Below are 17,310 nucleotides of genomic sequence, written 5' to 3' on the forward strand. Positions count from 1 at the left end.
ACTGAACTTATCTCTCGATGAGAATAAAACAAAGGCCAAGATGATAAGAAAAACAATAATAATAACAGTAACTTCAATAATAATAAATATAAGAAGAAATAATAAGGAGGAGAAAGCTCAGCAGTTTGGAGTGGGCAGGTCTAGGCTTACACGCAGGCTCCACACTTACTGAGGACATTTCTTTATCTTGATGTGCTTTGGGTCAGGGACTCAATAACAGATGCTTGTGTTGGATTCACTGTGAGGGTACACTGTGATGTGTGTGGAAAGTGCTTATTGTGGGATGTGCATAGTAGTGTTAGTTAGTATCAATAATGATCGTCCCAGACCAGTCTCCATCTCTGCTCCCTAGAGTCTCGTTGGATACCCTTAGATGACAGCATACCCAGGAACCTGTGTCATTTTCCCTTCCCTCTGAAAATGGAGCAATACATTAACTGAATTTTAAGGAGATGCCTTTTGGTCTTCTAAAACCACAATTAAATTGAGGAAGCATGAAGCCCAGGTCCCAAAACAGGAAATCAAAAGTGAGCCTCAGGATACTGGGTCTGCTCTTCCAAGGGAGTGGCTATCCAGAAGTTCTCACTTGCAGGACCTCCTGACACAGCCTGTGACAGGCTTCCCTCTGAGTCCTTTTCAGTCTAAAAAACACACTGACAGAGCAAAGATAGGTCCAGAGGAGCTAGGGGAGGTCTAGCCTGGGCTCCTGGGTGTCTAGCCTGGGCTTCTGGGTACCTGCTGAGGCGTGTTGAGGAGGGACGTGAGTAAGGAGTCTTAGCTCATTTCTGTTGTGGTTCTTCTCTGTAGTCTCAAATATCCATCTGATGAGCTCTGATCAATCAATCTTGTCTGTTCTCTTTGCTCTCTGCCTCGCTGCCATTTTCTCTTTAGTTTTATTTAGAGATGCTCTGTATGGAACTCCCTGAGGCAAAACTGACTAATCCCCCTTCACTGTAATTAAAGCATTGGGGATGGGTGACTGGTGTTGGAGAAGGAGGGGAGGGGGAGAGAAGAAGGAAATCATAAATGGGATTTCCAAAGGAAAGCTTTTACATAGAATCCAGGACACCACATTTTATGGAAAAAAAAATGAGCATTGACCCCTGTCTAAAAGGATTTGCTGGAAATTTAATTTGGCATCTGCGGCTAAAAGGCACCTTTTGTAAATTGGCATTTGTATTCATTCACCTTCTGCTCCACAGAGAAGGTCTTATCCATGTGGAATATGGTTTGTCCATTCTCAAAAGATCACAGAACAGCACGTAGGGACTCCCAACCACCTGGCTGCTTTCGTGTCTCCATAGGCAGCAGCAGCTGCATATAGGCAGTGCCACAGTTTGGAAAGATGCTAAAATCGACACTATTTGGACTTGCAATAACAGCAAATATTTCTCCCAGGGTTGCTGTGCACCAGGCCTTGGGTGAAGCACTCCCTGTGAGTTACTTGAACCCACAGAACAGTCCTTCCCATTTTACGGCTGGTAACACTGAGGCCTAGGGTGAAATCACTGCCCCAAAATCAAAGGCAGAAGAAAGGTGGAACCAATGCCAGCATTATGTAACTTGACATCAGAGCTCACGTCACCCAGAGGGATAAAAAACAGCACATGGGGCCTGGTGAGCAGAGCAAGGAGAGATCAGACCTTCCACATGGTCCAGGATATCTAATGTCATCACCATCACAACTTCAAATTGTGGAAAGTAATTAAATAATTCCCCTTCTCACTCAGAGGACCTGAACCATTTTTTGGCAATTTCCATGCCAAGTTTCTCAATGCTCCTGATTATTTTTAAAAATAGTATTTAGTAAGCCAGCATGATGCCAAACATCTGGTCTGTGATTCTGGTGCATCCAGGGCAGGATAGAAGGTAGAAACAGAAGAATCTCTAGAATCATATGGGCCACCTAGCCCATTATACACAGTATGACAAGCAACAATGAGACCGTCTCTTCAGAAAGTAAGGACTGACATCCCAGGCTATATTCTGGCCCCCACGTGTGCTCACAGTACCCGCAGCCCACATTCCCACACTCATATGCACACACACACACACACACACACACACACACCACACTCATGCTTTGTACACACAGATGCTTGAACGAACAAAAGAGTGTCATAGTATCTGGACGGTGTTGCTCCACCCCATCTCCCAAGCATGGTGTGAAAAGGTAGCTTGAAAGAGTTAGTCTAGCTTGACCCCGCCATTATTTCTGGTCAGGAATAGCCCTAGCCTAGGGAGCTGAGTCTGTCCCCTGCCCTGGGCTCTCTGATTGAGGCTCCATGTGACTTCTGTATCAGTTGAGGTCACTACTTTTCTGTGACCCCACTTTGGAAAGGAGAAAGTCTCAGGAAGATGGCCAGAGGGATAGAAACATCTATAGGAAGACTGAGAAGAGCAATCATTTGGGGCTGGCCGGCTGGGGCTGAGAAAGAATTCACCTAACACCATCTTCCAGACAGAAGCCTCCAACTTTCTGGTTAACCCAGAAATGAAGTATATGACTGAAGCCCTAACATTCCTAAAGCTCATCCTTGTCCTGTTAAACTCTCACCCTCAATTGGTTCTGATGGACTTCTAATTCAGCCACCTTGGAGTCCCATACTTTTCTCAAATTCTTCCCTGTTGTCATAACATCATTGCATTGGTAGTTATATGCTACCAAACAGGGCACTTAAAACCCAAGCTGACTAAGTGGCTGAGTCTCCTGGCACAAGATAGAACCCCCTCCCCTCAGCCTACACTACCCTGCAGCCTGCCCTGGGCTCCTCCTGTCCCTCGTAGAACCACTATGATAGTTGCCCAGGCCTCTATTGCTATCTGATAGGGGCTGGGAGGAAATTCTCTCATCTCCTCCCCACTGTTTAGGAAATGTGTTCTTGGCACAAAGTGATAGTGCTCATTAGCAAGCAGAAGTCTTGCCTACCCTCCTCTAACTGAGGTCTCCCCCCCCAGGCTTGGGACTTTGACCGCAGCACCCTTTCCAAATGTTTTATGACGTTCAGAATTCAGGCTAAGGGGAGGTCATGCTTGGATTAGCTCAGAAGGTTTAGTCTTGGAAACTAAAGGGGAAATACGTTAGGACTTTATAGTGCCTATGTTTTGGGCCTCAGAGCTTCTGAAAGTATGTCTGACTCTGAAATATAAGAAGTACTTAATATATACAGAAAATTTTTAGCAAAAAAATTGGGGGCTCATTTAATGCCCCTGAAATGATGGGGTTTGGAGCAGCCCCAGTGGAGCTGGCCTGCTGGGATTCTGTGCCCATTGGTGCCAGAAGGCTCAGCCAGCACCAGCCTGAGTTAGCTACACTTGGCTAGTGTTTGGCAATGTTGACCTTGTGCTAAGTGGGATGTGGTCAAGGGCCCTTCAGTTCTCTCATTACAGAGCAGGCATGATCCAAGCCACTCCTCTGGTATGCCACGCTGTATTAATGAGCTTGACAAGGGGCTCTCGACGGTCCCAAGATAACAGCCAGCTGATGAGCGTGTCCAGGATTACCCATTTGAAATTTACAACAAATCTCTATGCTCTTGTGCTACTAAAACTCACGCACCACCAATGCTAACACCTGTAGGGAATGTGGAAGTTACAGATGCAAGCAAAAAGTCTTTAAGGAGGGTATCCTTAATTTGTTTGCCTCCCAGCTCATAGGTCCCATCTGGTTAAGATGGGATTCCCCTCAGAATGGGACAGGCTGGTCCGTCTAGGGAATCTTACACACTCAAGCAAGAAACTTCTCTGAGTCACAGCTCCCACTGAAGAACTGTAGCCTGTCTAGAAGTGGTTAGCCATCAACATCACTCAGAGTAGGTAACTTCCAGATAAATTAGAACCCCACAATGAGGAGGCAGGCACCACAAAGAGAGTATAAAGGATTCCAGGAGCCTGCTTAGAGCAATACCTTATTTAACAGGAGGTAGAGAAGGACCCTACCCCAGAAAACCCTTCTCTCTGTGCCTCCTCACTCTGCCTCATGTTCACAGTCTTAACTGTAAGCATTGGCTTACAACTCCCCACATTTCGTGCTGTGGGATCACAAAGGACACTTAAGAGGCGATGAAGGAGCCCGGAGCAGATGTCAGTCACACAGCAGCACAGACAGGAGGAGAAACAGAACGCCAGTTAGGCTAGCTGTAAGTCCTACAGTCCAGTGTCGCAGGGTGACCCTGTCGGATCTTTGACTCACACTCGGATGTGTGATGTCATTCTCTGCCATCACCCTCTGGTGATGTCATTCTCCTGCCCCTCTGTGCTGATGCCAGCTTACCAGGAAATGAGAAGGGCAGAATTACTATTAAGACATGGAAATTGCTCAGAACCTTCAGGATACCCATTGACTGTGGCCTACATGTGAGAATATTAGTGGCATGGTAATAAAAGGACCAAAGCTTCTGGTTTTGTTTGTTGTTTTTTGTCGGGTTTTTTTTTTCTTCCCCCTATGTATAAGGGTTATGAATGCTGCTATAGGCTTGTGAAAATTATCATGCTGGAGAGACAGGCACCAGAGGTCTGGCCCACTTTCTTCTCTGTGTAATGGTATCTCTCTCTCTCTCTCCTTCTCCAAGGCGTCTCCACTCCAACCACCTGTACTGTGACTGTCACTTGGCCTGGCTCTCAGATTGGCTGCGACAGCGGCGGACCATTGGCCAGTTCACCCTGTGCATGGCGCCCGTGCACCTGAGAGGCTTCAGTGTAGCAGATGTGCAGAAGAAGGAGTATGTGTGTCCAGGTGAGCCAGCCCTACATGCTCTCCCCTCCCTAGGCTGAGATCCACATACCCATCAGCCCTGTCTACCATGACCCTGGTCCCGATCCTACCCATCCCAAAAGCTTGGTATAAAAGGAATCTCATGGTCAGCTGAGGTATGCAGTAAGGAGTTGGACAACTTGCTTTCTCAAGGAGTTCAAAGAAACAAGCTGTTGACATCTAGAACAGAAGATGCAAAAGAAAAAAACCTCACCAATCACTCATGTTGCACCCCATAGCCACCTGGTGTTAAGACACCTCACATTTGATTAACAGCTTGGCATCAGAGCAGAGGTGTAATGGAAGTGTTTTAGCATTGACTAGCATTGACTACAACCCTCCTGTCACCCAAATGTTTATAGAAATGAGGCAGGATAGTGTGGGCCATAGACTAAGCCTGTCTAGCTAGAAGTCCTACCTAGCCTCAACCCTTACTGGTATGTAACTTTGACAAGTTACCATTCCCCTGAAATAGCAATCATGCTAGAATACAGCTCAAAGCATGGGTGGGAAGATTAGGTAAAATAATGTCCTTATATAGAGCCCTTAGTGTGACGTGATACTTAGTAAGAGAGCGGTAAGTGGAGTTTGAGTGTTACAGCTTTTAGTAGGCCCACAGATTGTTGATCTGTGGGTGTCTGACATGTAGTAGGGACCCAGGCTGCCTGCAGAGCACTCGGGACTGAACCACACAGACACATGAATAGGACAGCTCAAATCTCCAGGAGTAAGAGGTGACTGAGTGACCCAAGATCTTCCTGGAGGGGCATAGCTTTTAAACCAGATCCTAAATTTTGTTTGTGTCTGTTTATTCTACCCACTCTTCTTGTGGCAAAGAGGTGGAGATAAGCCCTAGGATTTGAGGGAAGGGAAAACACACACTCACTCACTCACTCACTCAGAGTTCCCTAAGAGTCACATACCTTTCTAGGATCCCAATCCTGGACTGCAATGCAGTGGTGTCTAAAAGGCTGAGCCTGGGCAGCCAGGGCACACAAGGAGCCCACCTTGAGTTTCTCTTCTTAGCTATAGGCCACTTCCCCTTCTGTTCTATTTTGCTTTCTTCTGCTGTGATAAGATAAAGAGCAGAAGCAACCAAGAGTTTCTTTCATCTTACAGCTTACAGTCTGTCACTGAGGGAAGTCGGGACAGGAACTCAAGGCAGGAGCTGAAGCAGAGGCCATGAGAGAGTTCTGCTCACTGGCTTGCTCAGGCTGCTTTCTTCAACAACCCAGGACTGACTGCCTATCAATCAATCAGTCTTTAGGAAAATGCCCTCTAGACTTCCTTATAGGCCCATCTGATGAAGGCGTTTTTCTCAAGTGAGCATCCCTCTCCCCAGCTAACTAAAGCTTGTGTCACGTTGACATAAAACAATCAAATAAACGTCAACTGCAACCAGCAAGGCCCTGCGGGCTTAACATACTCAAGTGTACATTGTTGGGCCCCACAATGGCCAGGAGTACAGACTGGATGTGTGTCTCATTCAGGTCTTAAATTCAACGTGCCCCACCCCTCTCTTCCCTGTTCTCTCCCCGTCACATTTTTACGTCATCCCATTATTTATTCTCCGACAGCATTTTAACACATCCCTGAGTAGTACCTCAACAACTTCCTATAGACGCCCACTTAGAAACCACTTCCCATCAAACACATATAATAAAACCGTTTATCACACAGGCACCAAAATCAAATACAGTAGCTATAATTACAGTAATTATCAGGCAAAGGGTGCAATATCGGCATAAGTGCCAGTGAAAGAAATAATTAGAGTGCGGGAGCCATCCAAGAGCTACTGAGGCAAACTAATTAGAGAGGATGTAAAAACACTACATGACAGGTGGGTTCTGAGAGTAAAATGGCAGGTGACCGTGGTGCTCCTCTGTCGTGGAAGCTGCCTCTTGTCAACACACTGCCCAGACCATGCCTGTCCAACAGCAGTCGGAATCCAAGCCCCATGAGAATGAGGCTGCCCGACCCCAGTCCTAGAAACACTGGTGCCAGAGCCGCAGCCCTTTGCAATGCCTAGATCCAGCAAGTCTCCTTAGCTAAACATAGGGATAGAGCAAACATCCTTACTCCCTTCCCTGCCTAAAGCAGCCATTGCGCATGATGGCTCTTGGAATTTCTAACATGATATCTTTTGAGGATGTGGGAACTTTGCCCCCAAGCTCTCCACAGCAACAGGCTATGAATCTCGCCCTCTTGCTGGTCATATCAACTTAGGGCAGTAATACAGAGGGACTTACCCTTTGGGTCAGACGTCTAAGGATTAAAACATAGACTGTTCTAGGAAGGTGAGTGCTTTGGAAAGGTCAAAGTTGGTTAGTTACAGTGCTCAAGGGATCCGGTGAGCCTCTCTGAAGAATGGACACTTCCTTGATTCCAGAGAGATGTGAGGTGTGAACCCCACATCTCACCTCCTCTGAGTGAGGGATGCTGGAGGAGGCAGTGTGGAACAAAGGCAATTAAGAAAGCAGTGACCATTTTGGGAGGCCCTGAGAAGGTCACAGAGAAGGGCTGTCCTAGGTCCTCGGTGCCTTTGTGTAACCACTGCAGAGGGTGCAGTCCCACCTACCCCAGGCCAGAGGCCAGCAAGGCATCTGAGTAAGGCCGCCTGGTGTGGACCTGGCTGGGATTGTCTAAAGCTGCCCAAATACAAACCTAACTGCTCACCGAGGGGACTGCAGTGAGGGACAAGAACTTGTGAAAGATGTGGGCATGGGGCACATTGCGTCTCCCCTGCTATCCCCAGAGCCTGTCAGAGCTGCTAGAGAAAACCTTCCTGGCCCTGCAGTGGCAGTGGTTTCTAAACCTTCCCCCAAAGGCAGCCCCAGAGACAGGAAAGACCTTATCTCACTTACCCGGGAGGCCCTGTCTGCCCAAGTCTCGATAGTGTCCTTGAATTAAATCCAGCCGTCCTGAGCCTGGCTTACCCTCATCCCTCACCCCAGAAGCTACAGAGATGAGCACACCATCTCTCCTCCAGCTAACCAGAACTCTGTTAGCAGTGCACTTACAGAAATGCATCCCTGTCAACTGTACCCTCCCAGGCTAAGACATTTATTTCCTCCTTTGGGGGAAGCTATTGAGATTTTTTTTTTAAGCAGGTGGCAGGGGGCGAGGAATATGTCTCTATTTTATCTTTTATCAGAGTGTCGTCTGTGTGGTACAGCCTGCCTACTGGGCTTCCTTCAGTGACTACTGAAGGATTTCTCTGTTAGTATCTTTTGTTTCTAGAGCCTGAGGGCCGTAAGGACCCACAGGCCATGTTTCATCTGCTTATCCCTTGGTATATATCAGGATTTTATCAAAGTGCGTAATACATTAGAGAAGAACATGTCATGTGATTTGTGAGTTTTCATTTTTTTTCTCATCTTCATTTAAAGGGCTTATTTGGGAGTTCATATCCTAAGGTTTATTTTTTTGTGTTGTTTCTTTCCCAATATCTTAATCTCAGAGAGTTCTTCCCTGTCATTATTCATAATTTATGGCTATTTGTTAACTATTTGACCTCCTGAATTAATTATCTCTTCCCTTTGAATGTCTTTGAGCCCATTGATTTGTCTATCATCTTCAGACCTGTGGCCTTGAATATGAAATATCTTTTCATAAAGATATCAATCTTATCTTCCAGTAGTAAAGGACACATCTCCTTCTTTTTGGGTGTCCCTAAACAATGCTGGATCCAATAGTTGCTCCATAAATTTCCCCTTTTACTTTCAAAAATAAATATACTTATCTCCCTGGAAACAGAAACTTTCCTTCACCCCCCTCTCTCTTTCTTTCTATTTGAGACCAGTTACTAAGGATAAAGATAATTAAGGTAGGCTGTGTCTAGCCACCCTCCTCCTTAGGAGGTTTTAATTAAAATACCATAATTGAACATTGCAGGAATGAGATTATTAGGTTTATTTAGCCATTTCCAAAATTATCATGCCTCTGGTATTTAAATCATGTTCATTTATATTCTCACCGTAATTGCCAGAGTTCCGTTGTCACTGAAGTCTGTTGTTGGCTTTTGAAAGGCCAGAGGCCAGTTGGGAAGCTTAATTTGAATACTGGAATTAATTTATTTCAACGCACTCACAAGGCCATTGGATATTTTTACTCTGCACTCTACTGGGTGATATTTTTTTTTTAATCAGAAAGAAAGCCAAATGCGTTTTCCCCTCGATAGTGTAGCTTACACAAGTCCACGTCTCAGCCCTGCCTCCTACCTCCAGGTTCCCAGGCACCACACATTTTCAATTCTGTGGCAATAAAAAGCAGCATTTGGGGGGGGGTATTTCCCCCCAGAAGAGACAGAAACGCATTTAGCCAGATGTTATTCCATAACTCTGCTGTCTTTGGTAGTTTCTTTAGCCTTCATAGTCTTCAGGGTCATCCATATAATGGGACAGAAATAGGCAGAACCCAAATCGCAGCTGAATTCAGTGAGGATCAAGTGGTCTTGTATATTCAGGGCACTGAATGCTATACTGGTCTCATTTTGTGGGTGCTGTGGGTGCTATGAGAAAAGTGTCCATTCTTGACATCTTTTGACTTGGTTCCATCTGCGACCAAAGTCAGTGATGTTTGGTTCATCATCTGGGTGGACAAGCACAGGATGGGCAATTTTAAACCATCCTATTTTGCCAGTTAGGAGAAGAACAAAGATGAGGGGACACCTGAGCAGGGGTCAGCTTCTAGTCATAGACTGCACTCTCTTCTCTCTGGACACTAGGAGAGGAAGGCCTGCACGGTGAGCCCAGGAGGAGTCGCTAATGCACTACTCTGCCTGTGCCACAGTGCCGGCAACCTCCTGAGGAAAGGTTCATCTGGGGACCACTCCTGCCTCAACCTCCCCTGGTCTGGGAAACCCTGATCTCAAAGGGCTAACCTAGGACAGCCCTTCTTTGTGACCTTCTTCTCAGGCTGTCTTAATTGCCTTGTCCCACACGGCTTCCTCTAGCAACCCTTACCAGAATCTCATAAATTACCTACCACACAGAGGTGAGACATGGAATTCGTACCCAAGAGCATCTCCCACTACTGGAAGGACATGTGCAACAGCTCCCCTGGCTCAGTTGGATGCATTTGCCCTTTGATGTAGATGGCCTGGTCTGGCAGTTTTCCTTGGGGAAAGTCATCTACACTTCAAAAGCCCTGGCACCTGGCACCTGAGGCCAGCTGTTCTCAGGCTTCCTTGTATTGATGAGAGTATTGGGTTAGAATCCCTTAGGGTCCCTCCATGGAGGATCCTCTGCATGCTTTGCAGGAATGTGTCAGAATAAAACACACCTCAAGGTGTCCCATGACTACAGCAGCCATTCTGCTAAAGGTCAGGTGGCCTGGTGGCTCTAATAAGGACCTCAGAATTTAATGGAAGCCAGTGCCTCCATTTGGCCCATGCACTGCTCTGCCTCAAGACATCAGGCCATAGCAGCAGGTAGGAAGTAGGCTTTGCCAGCACTGAAGAGGGAACGTCAGAACAGCCCCTTCTTCCAGGGCCACTCCATCTCCTGTGCAACACCTGGCCCCACCTACCCAAACCAGGACACTCGGAGCTCAGCCTGTCCTTGGGGACACCCAGAAGTCACACTCACTGCCTAGGGAGCATCCCCCCAACCTCTTCCAGACTCCTAAGCCAATTCATTCACCGCTATTATCCAGAGTGTGCTTTATTAAGTTCATCCTGTGCTGGGACCTGTTTTAAACAGTGAGAATACAACAGTAAGACCAAAAAAAAAAAAAAAAAAAAAAAAAAAAAAAAAAAAAAAAGGTCATTGCTTTATAGAATTTATATCCTCAGTCTGCCCAGAGACCGCAAAGGGGTGGGACTTCCTCCATCACTTACAGACATTGAGGACTTTAGCGGACTTGTCCTGGTTCTTCCGTCATTCATCAGAGGGAAGTGCTTGCCAAGGGAGGGAATCTGTCTTTCAATCATATTGAAACCTAGAGTGGTTAAACAAGGAGTAATGGCCTCACCACGGTAGGGTGGTGACTGCCTGCCTGGAGAGCTGCCAGCCCAGGGTGCTGACAGAGGCTATAATTACCGTTGTTTTCTCTGTGTAATTAAAGGTGTTGTTAGTGGCCTGGTTAAGGAATCTTTCTCACAGTCTCTCTCTCTCTTTTTTTTTCTTTGGCCTTGACAACATTCCTTGAAATGTAGTATATACCTCTACCTGACTAAGAACCACCTAGGGAAGACCCAGCCAGTTCCCAGGAGACTGCTACCTGAGTCTGGTTTAGAATTAATCCATTTCAATATGGAAGTCAGAGCCTTTGAAAACTGCCATGTCACACAAGTTCCTATTGCCAGCAGGAGCCCTTGAATTTGATGTTCACCCCCCAACCCCTGACTTTTCTGAAGCATTCTGTACAAGTAATATTTTACCTGATCAAAAGAGGGGCCATCTTCAGATCCTTCTGCTCAAATGGGTGGACTTGCCCAAGCTCAGACCAGCAATTCCCACTCCAGGAAGCTGACCAGGGTGTGACAGCTCCCCTGGCTCAGTCGCATGCATTTGCCCTTTGATGTAGACAGCCTGGCCTGGCAGTTTTCCTTGGGGAAAGTCATCTACACTTCAAAAGCCCTGGCATCTGAAACCAGCGACTCTCAGGCTTCCTCTTATTGGTGAGGGTGATGGGTTAGGGTCCCTCCATGCTGGATCCTCTGCATGCTTTGCAGGAATGTGTCAATAAAACACACCTTGAGGTGACCCACACCTACAGCATCTGTTCTACTAAAGGTCGGGTGGCTCGGCAGTTCCAATGAGGACCTCAGAATTCGTGCCTTCCCAACACCTCATCTCTTAAAATGGAAACATTTGGTGCCAGCAAAAGACCCAATTGCAATAACTCTCTAGAAAGAGTCCTTACCCAGCCAGGCATCCTTCTAAAAAGTCTATCCACCGACTGCCTCTGCTTCAGAACAAAACCATGCTATATGTTAGGTACAATCACACACACACACACACACACACACACACACACACACACCACATACACACAGATTCACACACACATACACATACATACACACAGATACACGCACATACACCATTTTACAAATGAGGAAAACTGAGGCATAAAGAAGCATTAACGAAGTAAGAGAAATAAGATCCAATCCAAGGCCATAGTACTCTACAGTTGCCAATGGCAGCCTTGTACCTGCTGGCCCTGTTTTCCCACTTTCTCAGAACAGAAAGGCCTTCTTTTACCTTGCCGTAAGTCAGAGTACACCCTCTCTAAGAGCAGATTTCCGTTTGCGTGTTAGTGTAAGTCAACAGCTGTCTGACATGTTCCATGGCACCTTTTGGGTCCTCTAGTGTGTTGCTGGTGTCTCTGAAGTCCTTATTGTCCATACACTTTGTCAAGCATCTTGGCTAAGACGCTATCTTCAAGTTTTTAGTTTTGTGTGCTTATATGAAGGGCAGTAAGAGTCTTTGGTAGGTGGGTTGGCATTTTCTGGGAAGAACAATATTCTAGATGGAGTGGTAGGCACAATTTGGCTTCACCAGAAAGGAGGCCATGGGTCCTCCTGCATTTGAGGTGTGAAATTCTCTTAGAACATTGGAGTCTAGATGAGAACTTGCCCCAGGCTCAGCTGGTCACCTCGTTGGAGCACTGTAACAAGACTTACTCGGGATTCAATTTCTCCAGTGAACACTGGCCAAACCAAAAGTCATTTTCCCCTGCAGATTTTTTCCATCTTACCTCGTTAATCTGTATCCAAAACTACAGAACCTAAGGGGAAGAGTTTGAGCAGTGAGGGAATCTGCAGAGTTCATCTGAGTTTCATCACAGCCCTTAGGGTGTGTCCTTTGGATTCTGATAGCTCGGAGGGAGATACGGAAAGACACTGAGATGACAGTTGCAGGCTGCATCCAAAGACCACAGGCTGAGGACCCAGAATACTGCTGGACTCAGTCCACGTGTGGAAAACAAACCTGGTGTCTGAGAATCTTACCTCACTAGGAGGTGATGATCAAAGCAGGAAAGCATTGAAATCTCTAAAGATTTCAGTGTGTTTCTTGTACTTAGGGTTTGATGTGACCACCAAAGGGAGTCATGGGGGTTCTTGGGGATTCTTTGGATCCAGACTGAATTTGTAGCAAAGTCTATATAGGTTCAGTCTTCAAAATAAACTCCTGAGATACCATTTGCTTAGCCTTTCGATCACATTCAAATGAACACTGATTCTTGGCTCAAACGTAATGAAGAGCTGACTTCAAAGTATATAGTAACTTACTCGCCTCTTAACTAGTAAGGTTAATTTTACTTTTCCATGGACTCAGTTGGATATGGCCTGGATGTTACTTCTGGTCATTGTACTGATGTTTTGACAAAAATCGATGCTGCGATTGGGCAAATTCTTCTACTTTAAGCCTTCTACTTGGTTGTGACAGCCAGCTACTTTTAGCCCCAGAATAGACATCGCATTGGCTGTTGGCATCCCATTACCAGGTGTAAGCAAAAATTCTGAGGTGCTGGGCATGACAAGAAAGTGGTCTTTGTGTGTGTGTGTGTGTGTGTGTGTGTGTGTGTGTGTGTGTGTGTCCTTTGGATTCTGATGGCAGAGTTCCATGTGTGGTGCATGCTGGGACCTCCTCTTTCTATAAAAGCAGCAGCATGGTGGGATAATGAGGCAGGTGAGATGACCTGCAAACAGTGGGGTCAAAGCCAAAACCTCTCTCATGTGTCCCTGAAGAGGGAGATGCCGGTTAATGGTAATTCAGCAGACTGTTTGACACTCGCGCTGCATCCTGGGATGTGGATCTGGAGGCTCAATACCAGGAGTCCCCTAGCACTGACATGACCATTATGTTCTGACTCCACAGGTCCCCACTCAGAGGCTCCAGCCTGCAATGCCAACTCCCTCTCCTGCCCTTCTGCTTGCTCATGCAGTAATAACATTGTGGACTGCCGAGGGAAAGGACTGACAGAGATCCCTGCCAATCTGCCAGAGGGCATCGTGGAAATGTAAGTGCCCATTTGCCTTTCCTCAGTCTCTAGTTAGCTAACCTCTCTGACTCAGCAGGTCTCTCTATAGGCAATCAGTATGTTGGGCTGTTAAGGGTGGCCATTACAAATACTCGTAAACCTCTTCTTTAGACTCCTAGGTTTTCTTCAGTTTAGTTGTCAAAAGCGTGGATGGGCTCAAGAATAGTCAGCAAGCTACAGCCTATAGAAAATGCATGTAGCATCTATGTTACAAATCAAGTTTTGCTGGTCCACATGCATCCCTGTTTGTTGATGCTGTCTTTAGTTGATCCTCCAGGGCAGGATGGAGTAGTTATGACCAAGGACCATATGGCATACACAATGTAAAATGTATTCTGCCTCATCCTCCTCAGAAAGCTGCCAGTTCCTGAACTGGGGTCAGACAGTGTCCATCCCCTGGATCTCCTGCATGCCTTCTGCTTGGCATTTGGTGAACTAGTTCTCTGTGTTGACATTGGTCTTCTCACTGACACCTGATAATTGTAGTATTATATTTCAGTGGGTCGTTGTGAAAACCAAATGAAATGCTATATATGAGGCACTCACTGGAGCCTCAATACAGAGACAAGGGCCTTTTCAATGGGGTTGGGAGCAGAGGAAGGAAAATACTGAACTGATTTCATTGGCTCATTATCATTTCCTAGAAGATTTTTATCCTTTAGATCTTCAGGTAAAGAGACAAGATTGTGTATGTCTTGGGATGTGTACAGTTGTGAGCCTGTGCAGGAAGATGTGTCCACATGACATAGCTTTGTTCATCTTCCCTGGTGAATTAGAAAACAGCCGTTGTCGATTTCTAGGACAAGTAGTGTTATCAGTCAGCACTGACCTCAAGCCAGCTCCTAAAAGCTCACAGTTGCCTTCATTTCCTATCTTTACCATTCATGGAGGAGGCTTCTACTGGAACCAACATGGGATGGAATCCCTTAATATGGAAGTTGTAGAGTTCCTTGCCTCTCAGCTACACCATCTCCTCCTCCCGCTCTGTCTTTGCCTCAGCCAGCTCCTCCTCCCACCATGTTCATAGGCTTCTGCTCTCAAGCCATTCTCACACATGGTCCATTCGCCAATTACATTTGTGTGTTTTCGTGGCAGTGTGTCTGTGCTTGAAGAGATAGACGAGGTGTCTGCTTTTGTACCCTATATATACTAGAGAGATCAAATAATAAAATAATTCAAATGATATGTTTAAAGGTACCATCCATCCATCCCCATGGTGTATGGGGGGTGGGAATGGAGCAAGGAAAGGAGTTGAAGCAAGGGTAAAACAATCAAAGTTACTATCAGTAAGAGTGTTATTGGTGGGAGCAGGAGCGGAGTGCTGTGTGCAAAGGCCCTAAGGTGCAAGCATGCCTGGTATACCAGGAGGCCATTGTGACAGAAAGCAAAGGGGAGGTAGTAGGAGCTGAGGGGAAATGGGGGCCCACCATGGACAGTTTAAGGACTTTGGTTGCATCCTGGTTGGGATGGAAAAAACTACACAGCTTACAAAAGTGGAGTCCTGGTTTGTTCCTCCTTCTTCTGTTTCACCAGCTCTTCTCTGATTCTCTGAGAGCCCCAGCGGGCACAGGCTTGTCTGCACCACTCGCTGCAGGCATGAGCTAGTGAGTAGGAAGGGCCCTCTGCTATCCACACCCTGTGAGGCCACCACATATTGGCTCCTGCAGCTGTCTCCTCACAGCACCAGCTGAGGGGCCTCACACTTTGTAGCTGTCCACACTGCTGTGCCCTGAAGCAGGAGAGCATCCTCTTCTGGAGAGCCCTGGCCCACTTCTCCATTCCGATGTCTTCCTTGTTCATCTCCTGCTCCTGCTTTCCTTTGAGTGTGCTATTTCCCCTTCATCACTGGCTCCCTTCTTGGTTCATCTTTCTTTCTCTCCCCAGCCCTTTGACCTTTCGGTATCTCCCCCACTGCCCTGTTAACTCCCCACCACGTTAATTCTGTTCTCTTCTTTCTCGAGGACGCCTGCCCGTGTCAGGGTGGGACCTTGACCCTCTTGAGGCAGGCATTCTGGTTAGAAAGCCTACTTTCCCTCACATCCTTTTAGAACCTGACTTCTTCGCTTCTCCTCTCCTTCTACCTGCCAGGTTTTGTATCTTATTCTTTGGTATCCAGAGACCTTTCCTCTTGGGCAAGATCCTAACTCACAGCCTGAAGGGAAAGTCTAGGTTAAACCATCAGGCTGTATCCAGGGACACCACCCCAGCCTAGTCTGTCTCCCTCCTTTCCAGCTTCCCATCTGATCTCCAAGTATGGCCCCCACAGGTCAGCTCAAGTCTCTCTAAGTTCAAAACTGCAGATGACTACATTAAGAGTGTGCCCTATATATAGGCCAGGGTGATTGGACTCTTGCCTGGACATTGAATATTTACACAGACATTAACAAACTAGGGTGTTAATGTGAGAAGATTTCTGAGTTTTTAACCATTAAAAGTTAAAGGCATAATGTCAAGAACAATGGGATCACTTTCTATTGAGCAATACTGCCATTGTAAAGCAGCATCCCCCTTACTACTGTCATCAAAGGTGCTATTTATTTTACAAAATGATGAATGCTGTAGATACAGTATGTGTATGAATTATACAATATATATTATGTATGTATATACATTGTACAGATGTAGATTAAAATTAAATTAAATTAAATTAAAATTCATAATATCAGAAAATCAAGGAATGGACAACCTAGGCAAGGTCTTTCCAAAGAGAAACAACAGCAGACCCCCACACTACCGCTGGCCTGGCCTTGTAGCCACTGACAAGTAACTTTTCTGAGCCTGGCTACTCTCACTTGAAAACAACAGGGGACAGGGGCACTTCCTCGGTGGCACGGGTTGCAAGACACTTTGCCTTGCATCCCACAGAGAGGATATGCTGTCAGCAATCACCATTATTTCACAGCCATAGCTACTGCAATATTACCACCACCTCTATTCTTAGTGGCAACAAGAGTTAGAAAGTATGTCCTAGGAGGCCCTCCATGAAGACGGCAGGTTCTTTAAGAGTAACGGTCAAGAGAATTGATTGCGGAGGCTAGCTGCCTATGGTGCGACTTGAACTGGAGAGTAGCTCATCTTCATGCAAATATATGCAGACACGGTAATAAGGTTGCCCCTGCTTATTGGGCACCCACCGTCTACCAGATGGATCACACAGGACTTCTCTCCCTGAGCTTGCTTCATTCTCCTCTGCGTTGAGACGAAGCTGAGAGATTAAAGCAGATGAATTAAGTCCCTGTGGTTCAGGGCAGTAGAAGGAATGGTGATGTGTAAGAGAGAATGTGAGGTGCTGAACACCAGCAGCGCCCAGGTCCGGGCTTGGGGACAAAGTCTCTGAAGCAGCCAAACTTGTAGCGGGGAGAGAATACCAGCGAGGTCTGAGGAGAAGCAGAGTTGGAAGAGAAGAATGCATCCTGGCAGAAGAAGTGTGTTTGATTTATCAGCCCAGACACATCAGAACTTGGCCTTCTCTTTAATGTCAAGAATTCTACCTCTTGCCCATGGCCACCTATAATCTAGATTTACATCTCCTCACTTAGGAATGCTTGGAGCCAGACTCCCCACTC

General features: G+C 46.4%; 1 protein-coding gene across 1 annotated transcript in view; it reads left to right on the forward strand.

Moving 5' to 3' along the window:
• Slit3 (slit guidance ligand 3) overlaps positions 1-17,310 on the forward strand; it is a 600,224-nt gene that overhangs the window by 459,513 nt on the left and 123,401 nt on the right. Inside the window, exons 8-9 of the mRNA XM_031352736.1 lie at positions 4,572-4,735; positions 13,582-13,723. Of these exons, the coding sequence (XP_031208596.1) occupies positions 4,572-4,735; positions 13,582-13,723 (306 nt within the window). The remainder of the gene's footprint in view (positions 1-4,571; positions 4,736-13,581; positions 13,724-17,310) is intronic.

Source organism: Mastomys coucha, unplaced genomic scaffold (genome assembly GCF_008632895.1).
Source record: "Mastomys coucha isolate ucsf_1 unplaced genomic scaffold, UCSF_Mcou_1 pScaffold5, whole genome shotgun sequence".
In the NCBI taxonomy this organism is placed as follows: Eukaryota; Metazoa; Chordata; class Mammalia; order Rodentia; family Muridae; genus Mastomys; species Mastomys coucha.